Source organism: Lycium ferocissimum, chromosome 5 (genome assembly GCF_029784015.1).
Source record: "Lycium ferocissimum isolate CSIRO_LF1 chromosome 5, AGI_CSIRO_Lferr_CH_V1, whole genome shotgun sequence".
Lineage (NCBI taxonomy): Eukaryota > Viridiplantae > Streptophyta > Magnoliopsida > Solanales > Solanaceae > Lycium > Lycium ferocissimum.
This window is the reverse complement of record NC_081346.1, coordinates 41,701,094-41,718,357: the sequence shown is the minus strand read 5'-3', so window position 1 is coordinate 41,718,357 and position 17,264 is coordinate 41,701,094. Positions and strand designations below refer to the sequence as shown.

Sequence of the window (17,264 nt, the reverse complement as noted above, 5' to 3'; positions counted from 1 at the left end):
CATACGGCCGAGTCGATCGTGGCCGTTGGCTCCGGTTTATACACACCGAGTTGATCGCGACCGTTAGTCCGTTTCTTCACGACCGTGCGATCGGCTTGGTCGGTTAATCAATTGTTCAATTGCCATGTGTGAAGATCGTTTTGCCACCTATTACTGTCAGTTGTACGGGTGTCAGACCGTACGACCAAACCTTATTCATATTAGGGCTTCCTTTATTCTAAAAGGGTTTGATGATGTATGAAAGACACATAGAGAAAAACTATAAATAGGGGGCATTCCCCTACTTTTAAGGGTTGGTTTTTTCAGATCCAAAATATTGTATTAGAATTTATATTGAAGCTTTCTTTCTCTCTCTCTCATTCTCTCTAGTTTTGGTCCGGTTTGAAATATTAACTTCATTTAAGCATATTATTCAATATCGCACTGTAACACACACATATATATCTAGCTCAAACCCATAACACAAACACATTCGTCCAAATCATTAGCATACTGATTTACATATATTTAAGTCATCTATAAGTGAATCCACATATACATTTTTCATTAATCAAAAATAGATTAAAGAATTCATATACCCTATACCTCATTTACAAATTCAACTTATTATCTCATTTTGGAGTCAACACTCTTGTGTTTAAACATCATCCGTAATTAAATGCAAAATCAGGGCTTTTTTTGTCGTCACATAAAATTATAAACCACCACCAACAACAGCACAGTAGGAATAATCTGAAGATGACTTCTCCGGCGACTCTCCAATATCTGAGCCCTGCTTCAACCTTCAGGAAACCTAATTCGTTTAATAGACAATTAGTATTCAACTTGAAGTTGCCTTCAAACTGCAAATTGACGTCCAATAATCACAATTGTTTCAAATCATTTACTGCTAACAGTGTTGTCAGAACTGAATTTTTGAATCGGAGTAATTCATTTTGGAGAATAAGAGCTTCTTCAGATGATGCTAAATCAGTTAGAGAAGAGAGGTTTGTGGAGTTTATTACTTCGGAGAGAGTGAAAGTGGTGGCAATGTTAGCATTGTCTTTGGCTTTATGTAATGCTGATAGAGTTGTTATGTCAGTAGCTATAGTTCCTTTATCGCTATCTCATGGTTGGCGTCAATCTTTTGCTGGCGTTGTTCAGGTACTTACATTTTTTTCTCGTTTTCTCAATTTGATTTTGACTTGATACGGAGTTTAAGGACTCGTTTAGGAGTGGCAAATGGGCCATTTGGGCTAAAGTTGGGTGGGTCAAGATGGGTTGAACCTGTAAATGGGGCAAAGCCCAACCTTGCCTAAAGTTTTTTTTAAGATTTACCGGAAATGAAGTTAAATGAAGAATTAAGGCCATAACTCAATCCGCTCAATTTAACTCACCTTTTCACTATTTTAAGAAATTAAAAATATCCATATTTTTTGATTGTAAATATTCTCTGGTTCATGCTTTTCTAAATAAATGGTGTTTTGAAAATCAAATTTAAATACTTTTTGGATATGAAAAAAAACAAAAACTCAAACCTATGCTTTTACTTAAAATAATAAAGATATTCACTGTAAATATTTCCTTATAAGTTATCCTAGTACATAAATTATATTCGAAATTATTCTGAAAATAAATCAAAAGAAAATTAAATGTTAATTGATGTAATGAATTTTGATTTTGTCAGATTTCTCTCTTTTACTCCTTTGTCTTATTTATATATTTTTTAATGTTGTCTTGTACATAACTAAGAGCGGCAAACATATGTCGGATATGGATGGGTCGAAAATAGGTTAAACAAAAGCGGATAAACATAGACCCTCAAGAAAAAAAAATTAAAAACTTAAAAATAAAAAGTTACTAGTAAAAAAATTTAAATAAGGAAATAAAACATATAAAAAAATTAAAAAACAAAATAAAAATATTTTTTTCAAAAAAAATAAACATTTTAAAAATAAAAATAATTACAAAAATAAATTTGAATAATAATTAAAAAAGAAGTTAATCATGTTTTGTAGCTTTTAACTTATGAATGGAGGACATTTGATTGGTCAATTTGGGCTCATTTGATGGGCCAGTTTGGGCTGGTGATTTGTGATGGGTCAACTTGGGCTAGCCCAAATTAGCCCATCTTCAAAATCACTCTAGCCCAAACCCATTGAAACTTGGGCGGGTTGGGCGGGTCAAATGGGTTTGGGCTAGTTTTGCCACCCCTAGATTCGTTTTGGACATGAGAATTATTCAATTTTTTCCGAATTCCTTTTTGCACTTTATTTGAAAAGCAGCGCTTGGCCATGAAAATTCCAGTACAACTTGAAGTGGTATTTTGAAATTTGAAAAACAACTAAAACCTTATTTTCAATTTTTTCACCTTTCAGTATATTCAAACAATCAAATATTTTTTGCAAAAATTTTAACCAAACACAACTCCATCTTCAAGAATAAAATATTTGGTTTCTATGGCAAAGGTCTACTAAGAAACTAAAAAAGATTTGTGAATCTTGTGGTCTTAAATTAAAGATACGTAGAATGTATCAAAATGCCTTTTAATCCCGTGGTCTTAAACATGCTATGTGGAAGTTGGAATTAAAGCGTTGCCAATAAAGTAAAGAGGTATTCTTTTTTAAATAGACCAAAAAAGAAAGAAAGACAAACAGATTGAGACGAGAGAGTTATTCAGTAACTATGAGCATGAAACCTTTGTTTCCAAACTGAATTCTCTTAGTTGTGACCTTTTTGATAAAACATAAGCATCGAATTAATTATTTGCTTGGAAAGATACTAATACACACCACCAAGTGCATTGTTGTAGTCTTTTATGGTAAAGCGTTTTCCTGATAAATATGCATTTCTTGAATTGAGCCAAACAACTAGATTTTCAAGGTACTGGCCAATTTTTGAATTCATGTGTTACTAGAGAAGCTATAATAATATACGAACAAAATCGCTTACTTATAACGAAAGAAATCGACTAACGAATCATGTTCCCATTTCTATTATGACCTTGCATTTGATATTCAATGTTTTGATTGATAAATAGTTACTAATGGCAGTCATCATTTCTCTGGGGCTACCTAATCTCGCCAATAGCTGGGGGGACTCTGGTGGATTACTATGGAGGTAAGTTAGTCATGGCATGGGGTGTGGCTTTGTGGTCTATGGCCACACTTCTAACTCCTTGGGCAGCAGAAGCATCGTTATGGGCATTACTTGCCGCGAGGATGCTGCTAGGCATTGCAGAAGGGGTCGCTCTTCCTTGCATGAATAATATGATTGCAAGGTATGGAAGTCAAGAACCTTCTGAATATTTATAATATGGTCTCTGTGATATACTATTCAGTTGCAGTAGTAGTATGTACAACTGAAAGATCTGGTTTAACATGTAGCTTTTAAATTCCTTGGTGCTTCTCCTTGTAGATGGTTTCCTCCGACTGAGCGCTCAAGGGCTGTCGGACTTGCCATGGCTGGTTTTCAGCTCGGAAGTGCTATTGGACTTACCCTTTCTCCTATACTTATGTCACAAGGTGGCCTATTTGGACCATTTGTGATATTTGGCTTGTCCGGATTCCTATGGGTTTTGGTGTGGGTTTCTGCTACCTCTAGTACTCCAGAACGTAGTCGGCAAATATCCATTCATGAGTTGAGGTATATACAGAACAAGGGGCAGATACACACAGGAGTTGAGGGTAAATCAAAAACAAGCAAAGGGATCCCTCCTTTCAGGCGTTTACTCTCCAAACTACCGACATGGTCTATAATTGTTGCAAATGTCATGCATAGCTGGGTACACATATCTATTTCTAATAGTAAAATGCACCATTGTCTACTTATGTGCTGGCTTGCTTAACTTTATAGAGGTGCTAATCTATAGTGCCTTGTCCAGAAGTCCATATCTTAGTGGATCAAGAATCTGTTAAGCACCATCATAATAGGCGTAAAAATGGCAAATTATTGGTATCCTGAAGGAAGTTCTGTTTCAAATTATTGAGTTTCATAATATGCTGAAGGCACTTATTGTATGTCTCCTCTTAGTGCAAGATATATTTATTTGCTGCTGTTTTTAATATCTGTCGAAGTCTTCTGGTTTGCTAAACTTAAAAACTGTGCAGCAAGTGGCTCTTTGCCTATGCATGTTTCTGTTGCCTCACATTCAAATCTATGTGGAAATATGTGTACCTTTAATATCTTATAGGCCAAATCCATAGACAGCCCCCTAAAGTTGCCACGAATTTTCATGTAGACACCTCAACTTAAGTTGTTATCTATTAGACACTCAACGTATGTAAAAAATGTACCTATTGAACACAAATTTAGTTGTTATCTATTAGACACTCAACGTATGTAAAAAATGTACCTATTGAACACAAATTTAGCAGCTCCAAGCCCAGACAAGATATGTGAATCTCTCTCTTGGGACTCTTTTTACATGGAAAATCAAACCAATAAAAAGATTACATATCAGCAAAAACCAAAGAAAAAAGAGATATGTCAGTACAGAAAGGCGAAAAGAGAAAACATCTTCGCGTAACCCTTCCTTCCGTCATCTTCCTTTCCAGAGGACAATTTTTCCCTCGAATGAACAACTCCGGCACTAATACAGTCACCACGCTGGAGCTTCCACTAAGCGCAAGAACCCGAACACCCTTCTATGGGCTATTGGGGGTTGTCAATTTGGGTTATGTATGCCAGTTCTTGTAAGAAGTGTATTTCATCAACTTGAATTTTTTTGACTAACAATATGAGCAATGGGCTAATGAAAGTAAAGACTAAGAAAACGGGGAAGGGATTGTTCCAGTTAGCTTCATCTCACCTTCAAAAGCTGCTCAGCGAAAATCTTGACGAGTTTATTTTTGTTACTTTCACCGGAGATACAGGTATTCAAATCCGATTTCATTCTTTTAAAGAGCTAAAAGAATCGAGTAGCTCTTCTCTATTTTCTCCGGATGAAAAGTCAAGGAAGCACATTTCTTTTCTTTTCTTCTTTCAAGAAAGAGAATACTAAGTTACAGTCCACCTTTCTCTAGGTCTATATTGTTCATCTATTCATAGCACCCTAGTGAGCTGTCATGATAGGGGAAAAAGATAATGGCAGGGTTCCCTATTGAAGAAGAAATAGGAGAAAAGAGAGAAAATAAATTCAGTGATTCACGCGCCTAGCTCCTAGTGAGAACCAGTGCTTGTGCCACATCTGCATGAGGTGTTTAATAATATATTTTTTTATATATGTTAGGGGTCTAATAGGTAACAGGCTTTGTAAAAGTGTCTAAATGAAAATTTGTGTCAACTTTAAGGAGCTGTCTATGTATTTGGCCTATGTAATACTTAGTTTCTGGATTATTCAGTCTTAGTTAGTAATTCTTTGTTCTTGATGCAGGGATTCTTTGTTATACTATCATGGATGCCCATTTACTTCAAAACTGTGAGTAACTGTTGCAAATGGGTGTCATTAGTGCATCCTCCGATAGACTTTAATACATTTTTTGTGATGATTTTAGTGATATACCTTTCTGTCCTTGTAGATATATCATGTTGATCTTAGACAAGCAGCATGGTTTAGTGCCATTCCATGGAGTATGATGGCATTGACTGGCTATTTTGCTGGGGTTCTGTCAGACATGATGATCCAAAAAGGCATAAGTGTGACCCTAACCCGGAAAGTTATGCAGGTAGATTTTCTCCATATCCCTGGTTTTTGGTTTTCCTCTGGATCGTGGTTTTGATAACTGGTCCAATCCTACCCCTCGACTTTAAGAGTAGTAAGGTCATATTTGTTGGGGTCATCCCATGAGGAAAAAATTGTGTGTGTTCACTATTCTTAAAGTAATCTTCGAAACAAAGTTGGTTTTGCAATTTCTTCTAGGGATTATAGCTAATGAAAACTAGAAACTTGGCTAGGGAACAAACACTTGGTATGCAATTAACTAGTAAGAAGAAGAGAAGGGCACTAGCTAGGATTGCTCCTCCTTCCTGTATGCTATATTATGGGCATAAGGGTATCCAGTTCTATTCAATTAAACATGTGTTGTGACATCAATATCACTAATAAGCTTGTCATTCAACTTCTTGGTTTGAGATCTTGTCAAGGGTCCTTGGAGCTTCCAAAGCTTCATACTTGTCCTTTAATGGAGTAGAGCTTCTATGGAGCACTAGCTAGGATTGCTCCTCCTTCCTGTATGCTATATTATGGGCATAAGGGTATCCAGTTCTATTCAATTAAACATGTGTTGTGACATCAATATCACTAATAAGCTTGTCATTCAACTTCTTGGTTTGAGATCTTGTCAAGGGTCCTTGGAGCTTCCAAAGCTTCATACTTGTCCTTTAATGGAGTAGAGCTTCTATGGATGCTATCACATGGGCTACAGTTTCGCTGGGACTGACATCTTTCTAAGTCTCCTCACCCCATGTTTCCCATACATGCTTTCCTTGGGTTGTAAGTCCTATATACCCAAAAAGGTTCATGCATGCTTTACGCCTCATGATGAGCGTCCTTTATACTACAAAATAATTGCTTTTTAGTTTTTTTTTTTTTTTTTTTTTACAAAACGTAACCCGCTCTTGACATAGGATTTATTAAAATGTATGTTCAATCAAATCTCTCTATAACAGCATCGTTGGGTGTGAAATTTTTTAGCTGTTATAGAGAATTTTTGTTATACACCTATAATAACAACATTGACATTTAAATAAATTTCGCTGTTATAGGCAAAAAAGATGCATAAAATTAAGCTTAATCACACTTTGTATAATGAAGGAAAATCTTTTAATGATGAAATATATATATTCATATAATATTATTTCTCATAAATAGTGGATTAAAGGATCAAATATTTGGTCAAAATCTCTACACTTATTATTGGTAATCATAGATATTCTATTTTTATAAAGATGGTTAATTATTATATTACCAAAAACAGAAGATAGTTGTTATATGTCACTTGGGAACGTCCAGCCCCATTATTGGAAAAATGGTCTCCCCCTTGTGTCTCCTCCACCTTTTAAACACTGGCTACTAATATAAGGATCCCACAATTGTTTCGAGGCACATTTCTTACGTGTTAAAAGTTAAATATTTTCTAATAGCATGTGCAGAAATGGCTGGTTTTCAGAAGCCACTGCTTTTGTGGCATTAGTCAGGTCAAAGAGCAAGCTGAAAGCAGCCTTATTCAGTAGCAGGAGTGTTGATCAACTTCTTACTTAATTTTTTTTTTTCCATGCTCAGTTAAAGCTTGTTGAATATTTGATTCAATGGAATATTCAATTATTGCTTTTTTTTTTCTCTTTCTTGGTTATCAGATGATCTTCTTTTTTTTGTGTGGAATACCATTATTTGGTTTTTGTGCCACACTCTGTAAGACTTGTATCAAGCACAACTTATTTGTTCCTTTTGCAGTCAGTTGGGTTTTTCGGCCCTGGTTTTGCTCTCATCGGTTTAACTACGGCACCAAATCCATCCATTGCATCTGCTTGGCTTACTTTAGCTGTAGGGCTGAAAGCATTTAGTCACTGTGGCTTCCTTGTCAACCTTCAGGTTAGCATTTAAAAATATAGACTTTATGAAACAGTGAAGCAAAAGTTTTCATTTATGGAACTGATCTTCCATTTATATCCATTCACAGGAGATTGCCCCGCAATATTCTGGCGTTCTCCATGGTAATTCTTGTCCATTATCTCTAACTTTTGACACTTGTTGGAATAGTCTTGTCCTGTTTCCTGTTGTTAGTTACTTGTTCTCATGTCTATATGTATCTTGCACACATGAAACGGCATTTTGTGGTTATTGTATAATGTTAGCTTATGATGATTGAGAGGTTTCATATTTTCTGTCTGCATCCACTTCTCATGTGATATATAGTGAAAGAAAGGGAAATATTTTAGAAGCGGTTACTAGAAAAATAAGAAAACAGGGCCCAATATCTTTCAGAACTTCTTTTTCTTGGTCAATGCGCACAAAGTATTCTCAAAAGAGACGCCCACAACATCCTCATAATAGTTCTCTGTTCTCAATTATTTCCTGGTTGGTTACTAGTATTGTCCTCATTAAAGGAAATAAGCCATATGACCATTCAAGATTTCATGGCACCACTATCATATGGTCATTGTTCGCTAATGTTGCTGTGATCTTTTTACTCCTCTTTTCTAGGCTCTTTGTTTTGTATTTCATTTTACTGGGGTTAACTTTGAACAGCTTATAAGCAGATAAGTCTACATTAAATAAGGAACTTCTATTTGATTTGACTATTTCAATTCATATAAAAGTTTAACTTGCTTCCTTGGAACTTGTCTGTACAACAGCTAAAGTATTACTCCCTCAATACCATCTTATATGGCATTGTTTCCTTTTTTGGTCCAAAAAGACAAACATCTTTTTATATTTGAAAATTCTTCGATTCAATAATTCCATTTGTCCGTAATGACATGCTCTTTTAGAAATTGACATGGCATGTTGAAAACCACTAGCTACTTAGGGCATTTTTTTGTAGATATATATATTTTTTTCATACTGCCTTATCATGATTTTATAGTATTTTGCCATTACATTTTATACTGCATTGAGTTGCTTGTCCTTGTGCCGAGGGTCTACCGGAAACAACCTCTCTACCTCCAAGGTAGAGGTAAGTTCTGCGTACACTCTATCCTCCCCAGACCCCACTTTGTGGGATTACACTGGTTATGTTATTATTGTTGTATATATATTTAGTTTATCTCTATATTAACATACAAATCTCTAACCAGGCTACAAAATTATTCTATTTCAAAAATTAGGTACACACTACTTTTATCTTATGAACTTTCAATTCTTTCATATAATATAACAATGTCATAATTTTGTCCACCATTCACTAAATTTTCAATAATTAGGACTCTGCACGAAAGATCCATACTAGATCTTTTGCAAGCTTAAATTCTTGTTTTTTCAAGTACTTGCAGCCCTGCATTTTTTTGTCAGAATTTGAAAATATTCTTATCTATGTTTAAGGGTGGTCCTATTTTCTTGGCTTTTCTCTATTTGAATATAAAATGGATAAAGAACAATAGCAAAAGTACCAAAATAACAACTACTGGAAAATCAGAGCAAAGCATTCAAATTATATTTTTTTAGATGGGCAATGCACATTTCACAAAGACATGAAGGAACACACCGTTTACAGTTAAGACTTTTGCTTTCCTCAGTCCATCTAATCTCTTCGTTCCTTCATTTTTTAGTGTAGAAATGGATTGCGTAACTTAACGCCAAAAGTTAGCTCATGAGGGAGAATTGCCAAGCCCATATAAGGAGATCATAACCCGCTCCCTCAACCAATGTGGAACATGACACTCCCCTCACGCCCAGGAATGAAACTGGAGTGTGGATAACACGACACAGACCCAACATTAAAACACAAAAATAAGGATCAATGAGTCTTGCTCTGATGCCAATTAAAGAAATGAACTTTGGGCATAACTCAACTCCTAAAGTTAGTTCATTAGTGAAGGATTGCCCAAGTCTATAAAAGGAAATCACAACATTTTTCATAGCAGTTTATATCTTTTTAAAAGGATTGCCCAAGTTTATAAAAGGAAATCACAACATTTTTCATACCAGTTTATATCTTTCTTACTAATTCAAGTGCCAATAGTGTGTCAACCCTTTCTTCCAGATAAAAGATCAACGAGAAAAGAAATAGAAAAGCTACCATTGTTTTGAAGATGTGAACAGGACTCCTTTGGGCTTGACGTTAAGTCTTTCAGAGAGTGTATCACTGAACTAAAACTCTACCTCATGGTATAGGTCAGAGTGCCGATATGTTATTTAGAGCATTATTATTATTATTTTCTTTTTGATGTTACCAATCTCAAAAAAGGAGCATTATTTTTCTAGGCAGTTGGCCAAGGTTGTGTTGTATTGCACTGGTGTTAGTATAACATTTTTTTTTTTTTTTTTGATATGTTCTTACATGCATGCTTGCCCATGGAAGCCATTTGTGTTATAGAAAATTGCATGTTGTGTTAGCAGCTCAATTATGTACTAGACGCTGGCTGTATGCATATTATTTATGCTGTTTCAGCGAGCTAACCGGGTTACTTTTTCTCGCTGTATAGGTCTATCGAACACTGCTGGTACTTTTGCTGCAATAATTGGAACTGTTGGTGCTGGATTCTTTGTTGAACTGGTGGGATCTTTCAAGGGATTTTTGCTGCTTACAGCATTCATGTATTTTTCTGCTGCTGTCTTCTGGAATGTATTTTCTACGGGGGAGAGAGTCAATTTTGATGATTCCACTTAGATTTGCTTTGTCTTGTTTTTATTTTTTATTTTTTGGTGGTTTGTTTTCCTGTTCACTTCATCAGTCTAAAAGGATGGATAGGTCTATTATAGCTTTTTATAGTTTTCTTTGTGAAACAAGGAATGTAAGTAACGTCGTCCTATTCCCATTATAAGAAGTGCCAAACGATGTAAATACCAGTCAAGTTGGACTGATTGGCACTGTGGCAATATTCTACGAGATGACGGTTAGTATCATTGTATCTAAGAAAAAGCCTTTCTGTTGTTTAGCTTGTGCCGTTTTTATTTTGACAAGTTGGGAGAACAAACAAATTTACCACTATGTTTGAAACGATTAGTTACCCCTTAATTTCACGGGCGACCCATTGTACCCTAATTTCGTTCGAAGTGAAATTAGTGCATGATGTGACCAGAAAAATGGCAACAATCCTCTAAATGCGCGCGGGAAAGTGAAAATAGAGTTGAAGATTGATAAAAAGAATAAATATATTGTTATAAAATAATAAAGTTAGAAGAAGAATATTGTATAGAAAGATAGAGAGAAGAGAGACAGATTGTTATTTATCTTGAGGGATGAATCTATCATGAATGAGAACACTAGGGAAAACTTAATTGGTCTCAAAGTGACTAAGCTTAATTTTTCTCCAAAAAAATAAATAGAGATTGGCAATAATATATAAAATATATTCATAATATTTCTCTTTGAATATCTATTTGATAGATAATGTGTCTCGTTAAAATCTTACAAGAAAAAACCCAGTGGGAAGAATTTTAGTGAAGGGAAAATAGTATACATATCTAATAATACGAATTTTGAGTTGCCTCAAAAATCTTAACAGGAAAAATAAATTTGGGGCAAAACCATGGTTAAGGGAAAAAAGTACCGCGCATATTTTACTTCCCCTAATGTAAACAACACTTGAAATCTCGAAGATACACATTCCAATCTTGTATATCAACTTACCGTATGCTGAGGTTGGCAGTGTCTTTGTGATCAGATCATTTGACGAACTGATTGATTATTTGTATCTCTATTCTTTTAATAAAGTTGCACTGTTGTCATATAATATTGCTGGAATCACAGCCACGTACATTCCTGGCTTGCTTTATAAACTGTTGCTATCTTTGCATGATTTGACTGTCATGTAAGACAACATAGTATGGGGCAATTCGCAGAATTGCCCTTCTTTTGGGGTGGTCTTTAAATTTTGCCCCTCATATTTGAAATCTTTAAAATTTGCCCTTCGGCTAACACCCATAGGTTCAGGTTCGAACCCACGCGCATATCAAAATTTTTAAAAAAAATCGCAAGGCAAGTTTAAATTTCGCTATGCCGGACCCTTGATACTTTTGTTAAGGAATTACCAAAGTTACGCCGAACCCGCATACTTATGCCTTGTAAGGGCAGATTTACATAAGATTATCGGTCCGGCATAACTTTGATAATTCCTTCACAAAGTTATGCCGGTCCCGCATAAAAGTTTGCCCATTAAGTATGTATGCCCCCACCGCATAACTTTGTGAAGGAATTATCAAAGTTATTTACGGGACCTAAGATACTTATGCCCTTATGGGCGACTTGGCATAAGTATGCCCCCCCCGCATAACTTTGATAATTCCTTCACAAAGTTATGCCGGGTTCGCATAAAAGTTTGCCCATTAAAAGTATGCCCCATCGCATAACTTTGTGAAGGAATTATCAAAAAGTTATGCCGGACAAAGATACTTATGCCAAGTCGCCCATAAGGCATGAGTATGCCGGGTCCGCATAATAAAATTTGTAATTCCTTAACAAAAGTATGCCGGTCCGCATACACGCGACTCAAACCTTGTCTTGCGATTTTTTTTTTTTAATTTTTGCTTGAGCGGGGGTTCGAACTCAGAACCTGCGCGAAAGCTCAAAGTTGCAATGCGAAGGGCAAAAATTAAAGACCAGCAATATGAGGGGCATAATTTAAAGACCACAAATATGAGGGGCAAAATTTAAAGACCACCCCAAAAGAAGGGCACTCCGCGCAAAAAAATGCATAGTATGACAGTAACCCAACATGAGGATAGAAAACACGTCTTGATTAGTGTTTTAAAAGGCGAGACGTGAGGCGGGACGTTTTACTCAGTACGGGGCGAGGCGCAAGCCCCATGAATTTTTAAATTTTTAATTTATAATATAGTAAAATAGTATAATGACACAAAAATTATAAAATATATATAAATAGTTTTAAAAAATTAATAACATGATTAAAGAAACTCATACAAAGCAAAACTTCTAACATGGTTTTAAAAGTATAAACAATTGCAATGGTTTAAAAGTTATTATGAGATACAAATCATTTTTAACTCCTTAACTTTCAAACAATAAAAGAATCACAATTTCTAAAGCATACTACTATCATATATACTATGCAATTTACCTCCCTAAAAGAAAATAATCAATAAGCTTTATCAAATTATAATTATAACATCACTCCTTCATGAATAAAAATAAAATTACTTTCAAATAGCAAAATAATAAACTATGATAATTTTGCGGCACATGACAAAAACGTGAAGACTAATGGCAAGTGAAGACGTAAAATTCGGCTATATAATTTTAAAAGAAATGTTAAGTGATGTTCACCCTCGCAGTGTTCTCAAATAGTAAATATGCAATACTATGGTTCGTTATTTGAGTTATTCTCAATCGTCTTATTTCTATAGATGAAGCAAACTATTAAGCATCATTAATTTAATAAAGAATTATGAGGATCAATAATGTTAACTGGGGAATTTGACACATAATTTGTGTAAGAACTCTTAGGCGAGCCCCAAGCGTTGGGCGGACGCTTAGGGCGTAAGCCTCACAGAACTAAGGCCCACCCGTAAGCCCCGAGGTGTTTTGCCTGTGCCCCGCCCGGGACTTCCTTTTAAAACACTGGTCTGGATCTAATATTTATGTTCATCAAAACGAATGTCCTGTATTTGCATAATAATTAACAAAAAACTTGAAAATATTTGTTAGGATAACCATATTCATATGAGGAATTTCATTTGCAATATGCATTTGACCTTTTTAGTAACTCCGTATAAGAGTAAAACTATATCAGCCTCATAGTTATAGCAAGATATATAAATGCATCAATTGCATAAAGATGTGGTACTTCAAGTCCAAAGAATTCTGCAAGTTTCTCATTTCAACTTTTTCAGTAGATTATATGGAAACTCTTCAAGAGTTCCTATAATATTCAAGTCATCAACTTGCACACAATAATATGACATATTCAGATTTCCTAAAAAATATACGGATAAATACATTCATTTGTACCCTTAGTCAATGAATATTCATGAAGGTGATTAAATCACATTTACCTTGCTTGATTAAGGCATATAAGAATTATGAATAAATTTCTAGAACATGTATATGCTTCAGGCATTTAAAATTCTACAAAAATTTCTATATAAATTTTGAAAAGTAAATCAAATATGTTGTGACAACATTCATTTATATTTAAATGGCGTGACATCTTCTAATGTTCGGATTGCAGGTCCAATAAGCTTTACGCTTACCAAGATGCATCATTTCACTTAGTAATTATTTCTATGTCAGCATGATCTAACAAACATAGAACTTAGATCCTCAAAATCTTTTACAATATTTCACGCTATATTGTACCAAAGATATCGTCGAAGATATATCATTTGTATCGGTTCGCACTACAACATAACCTTTTAAGATCTTATTTTCATTATTTTCAGATACCTGAACATCTTCGTGAGGTTTTCATGAAATGTTATGTCGTGGGCTCTTCAAGGGTACATTGCCTCCTTATTATGACCATTTGATCATTTTCTCCTCTCCTTTTTCAAGGATTATTGCATTTGAAATTGATTGATTTACCATGCTTCATACATGTTGTATACTTTGTCCTTCAGGGACATTAATATTAATAGGAGCATTTGCAACTGAAATATGAACTTAATTTTGAGTCAAGCAAATGCTTATAGCATTTAACATGAATTACCTTTTAAATGAGGATCATACTAATGATAATTCACAACATATTTCCTAGCTACTTATTCTCTACCCCTTATGTTGAAAAAACTAACATATATCCCATCTTCTTTGGGGAATCCATCTTTGTGCATCATGGTAGATTAATTAATCATGTACCACACATAAAACACTGTTAGATGGGTATGTTTGGTTCCTAACCTTGAACCAATTGTGAAGGGAGAATTGATCATAATTTATTGGTCTAATGCATACAAGTCTTTGCTGTATGCAACATATCATATTTTAGACCAACACATGAAAATTGTTACACCCCGTAGTTCTATACATTGAAATTCGTAAGTGTAGGTGGCCAAAGTATGGATTTTGGAGTTACTTTCACGGGCATGTATGGTTGCATACGTTTAATTTATGATCATGAAGATTTAGTTCAGGTAATAAGCCACGAGAGAATTGGAAGGTAGGTGAATCTCGAAAACTATGGTTGATGGTCCGACTTGGAGGAAGGATATCTTTTGGGAACGTGACGAGTTTTGAGACAAAGCAAAGCCCAGAGTGAAGTTCATGAAGTCCAGTTCCCAACGCAATAAATCGCTTCTCAATAGGACATTGGGGTAAGGAGATAAGGACATTACAAGTTGGGATGGCAGGCAAGGAAATTAGCTTGCGCGAACGCGCCAGGGAGTGGAGCGAACGCGCAGGAGGCCAAGGGCCAACTTAGGGCGAACGAGCCATCACGGGGCGCGAACGCACTGAGCAAATTTTAGGCTAGGGTTAGGGATGAAGATTATATGATCTGAGTATAAGAATATGTATATATATGACATTTGGAGACCGTATGGAGTAATCAGTTAATAAGTTACTTGATGAGTGGCCCTTATAATCGCGAGTAAGGTAGGGCCCACATGCCGGGGTTTTATAAAGGAAATATGAAAAGTTATATGAGTAGTATATGGGAAGTTGAGCAAGTCTTAAGAAGGACCCTTAAGCATAAGCCCTCCAAAAGGATGATTTAAGGATAAGTTTTCGGATGATCTGACTTGGAGGGGCCAAAACGCTATTATAAGTTTGGAATTTGGAAACACACCAGCAATGAAAGTTGTAGATAATTGAAATAGCTTTCCAACCATAGGTCGTGGGCCTCATGCGATATCGGGATCAAGAGTTATGATCTTTTTACTGAACGAACGCGCAGGCAGAAAAAATAAGCCTGCGCGAACGCGCCGCACCCACGCGAACGCGCCCAAGACCCACGCGAACGCGCTGAGCAAATACTGAGTCGGTGCAGGCAGATTCTAGAGAATTATATAAAGGGGCTTACCCCCTTATTTTCAGACCAAACACCCCCCAAAAGTCCCTAAATATTCTGGAACTTTCCCCAACTTCCATCCACTAAATTTTACCGCGAATTAAGTGAAGTCTCCAGATTTAGGCCCGGACAGCATCTAGTTGTTATTATAATATTGTATTGCAGCAAAACATGGCTTGGATTCAAGGTTGTAATTGAAGATATCGCAGGTCTAGCGGTGAAAGGTATGAATCTTCCCTTATAAGTATTGATTTAAGCTTATTTACGGAGGAAAAGCTATTAAACGATCGGATAATGAATTTATGAGTTGAGAAATTTGGAAAACATCGTGTGGGATGTTTTATGGAATATATTGGTATTGATAATATTGTTGTTGATGTTGGTATTGTTGTTGTTGTTATTGGTTGCTGGATTGTGATTTCAGGCTAGGCATATAAACAGGGGAGATGCTGCCCGAATTTCGGCATATTCTAAATGGATTTAAATTGAAGGCTTAAGACAAGTGTATAATGGTGAGCCTAACAATAGTATGAATGTTTTTATATGTAGATTTCAAGATAGGAGGTGGGCCGGAAAGTCGAGAAGCGAGCTTCCAGGTATGTTAAGGCTATCATTTCCTTCTTTTTGGCATGATCTATGACAAGTGTGAAGCGTAATGATATCCATAATGAATCCATTCCTAGATGTAGGATATCCTGAGTTCCTTGACCTCTTAAGCCCAAAGGGGCATTCTTAAGTTGTGCGATTTCATAATGTTGTCTAATTCCCGAAGGGGACATTCATAAGGTCTTTCTCTTACCTATGCATTTTACATTTAATTTTTGAGTCTCGAAGGAGACAAATGAAAAGGGGAAGAAGTTCCCATTTTTGAGAAAAAGGGGAAGAAGTTCCCATTTTTGAGAAAAAGGGGAAGAAGTTCCCATTTTTAAGAAAAGGGAAGAAGTTCCCGTTTTGAAATAAAAGTTGCTCCGAAGGGAGTCTTTTGATGGTTTCCAAAGATTTTCATGCATTTTCATATTTACATGCATGCACGACATCATTTCATGGAGATGGGGAAAAGGGCTAAGGCGTTATATACGCAAACCACACGATCGAGTGGTATACGATGATTATGATGCCCGAAGGGGCTGCGAGCAGGGCGAAGGCATGCATTATATATATATATATATATATATATATATATATATATATATATATATATATATATATATATATATATATCAAAAGTTCATATGCACATATATGTTTATCGAGTTAGTTACGAGATGCAGTTGAGTCTGTTACTCTTTTATCATCCGAGTCGAGATATATTATTTCAGTTCTGCCTTACATACTCGGTACATTATTCGTACTGACGTCCCTTTGCCTGGGGGTGCTGCGTTTCATGCCACGCAAGTGTATACAGATGAGTAGAAGACATTGGCTATAGGATGTTCTCAGGCTATCATTTGGATTGATGAGCTCCATCTCGGTTGGGTGTTGCCGAGTCGGGGTGTACTTATGTTATGGTATCTCGTGTATGTTAGAGACTTTTGCAGACAGTGTCCTATTGATAGTGCGTCGAGATGTCGACAGTTGTGTAAAGCGACCATATAGGTCGATGTGTTTTTATACTTTATTTTTAAAGATTTTATTGTGACTAAGGGTTTTCTTTGAATTAACGATAAGGGAGAAGTCCCTAATTTGACGAAAGAGTTTTATTGAAAAGTTTTTTTTTTTAC

The 17,264-nt window shown here is 35.7% G+C and overlaps 1 protein-coding gene across 2 annotated transcripts; it reads left to right on the top strand.

Moving 5' to 3' along the window:
- The first annotated feature begins 640 nt into the window (after window positions 1-640).
- Window positions 641-10,511, top strand: LOC132056809 (probable anion transporter 4, chloroplastic). Of its 2 annotated transcripts, none has more exons than XM_059449165.1 (8): window positions 641-1,143; window positions 3,033-3,259; window positions 3,397-3,763; window positions 5,354-5,398; window positions 5,499-5,645; window positions 7,373-7,510; window positions 7,599-7,632; window positions 10,063-10,511. In XM_059449165.1, the coding sequence occupies exons 1-8, from the start codon at window positions 739-741 to the stop codon at window positions 10,245-10,247; spliced, it is 1,548 nt and encodes a 515-aa protein (XP_059305148.1). In that variant the 5' UTR covers window positions 641-738; the 3' UTR covers window positions 10,248-10,511. The 2 variants fall into 2 exon arrangements, with proteins under 2 accessions (XP_059305148.1, XP_059305149.1); XM_059449166.1 differs by having other exon boundaries at window positions 1,004-1,143; window positions 3,020-3,259.
- The last annotated feature ends 6,753 nt before the right edge of the window (window positions 10,512-17,264 follow it).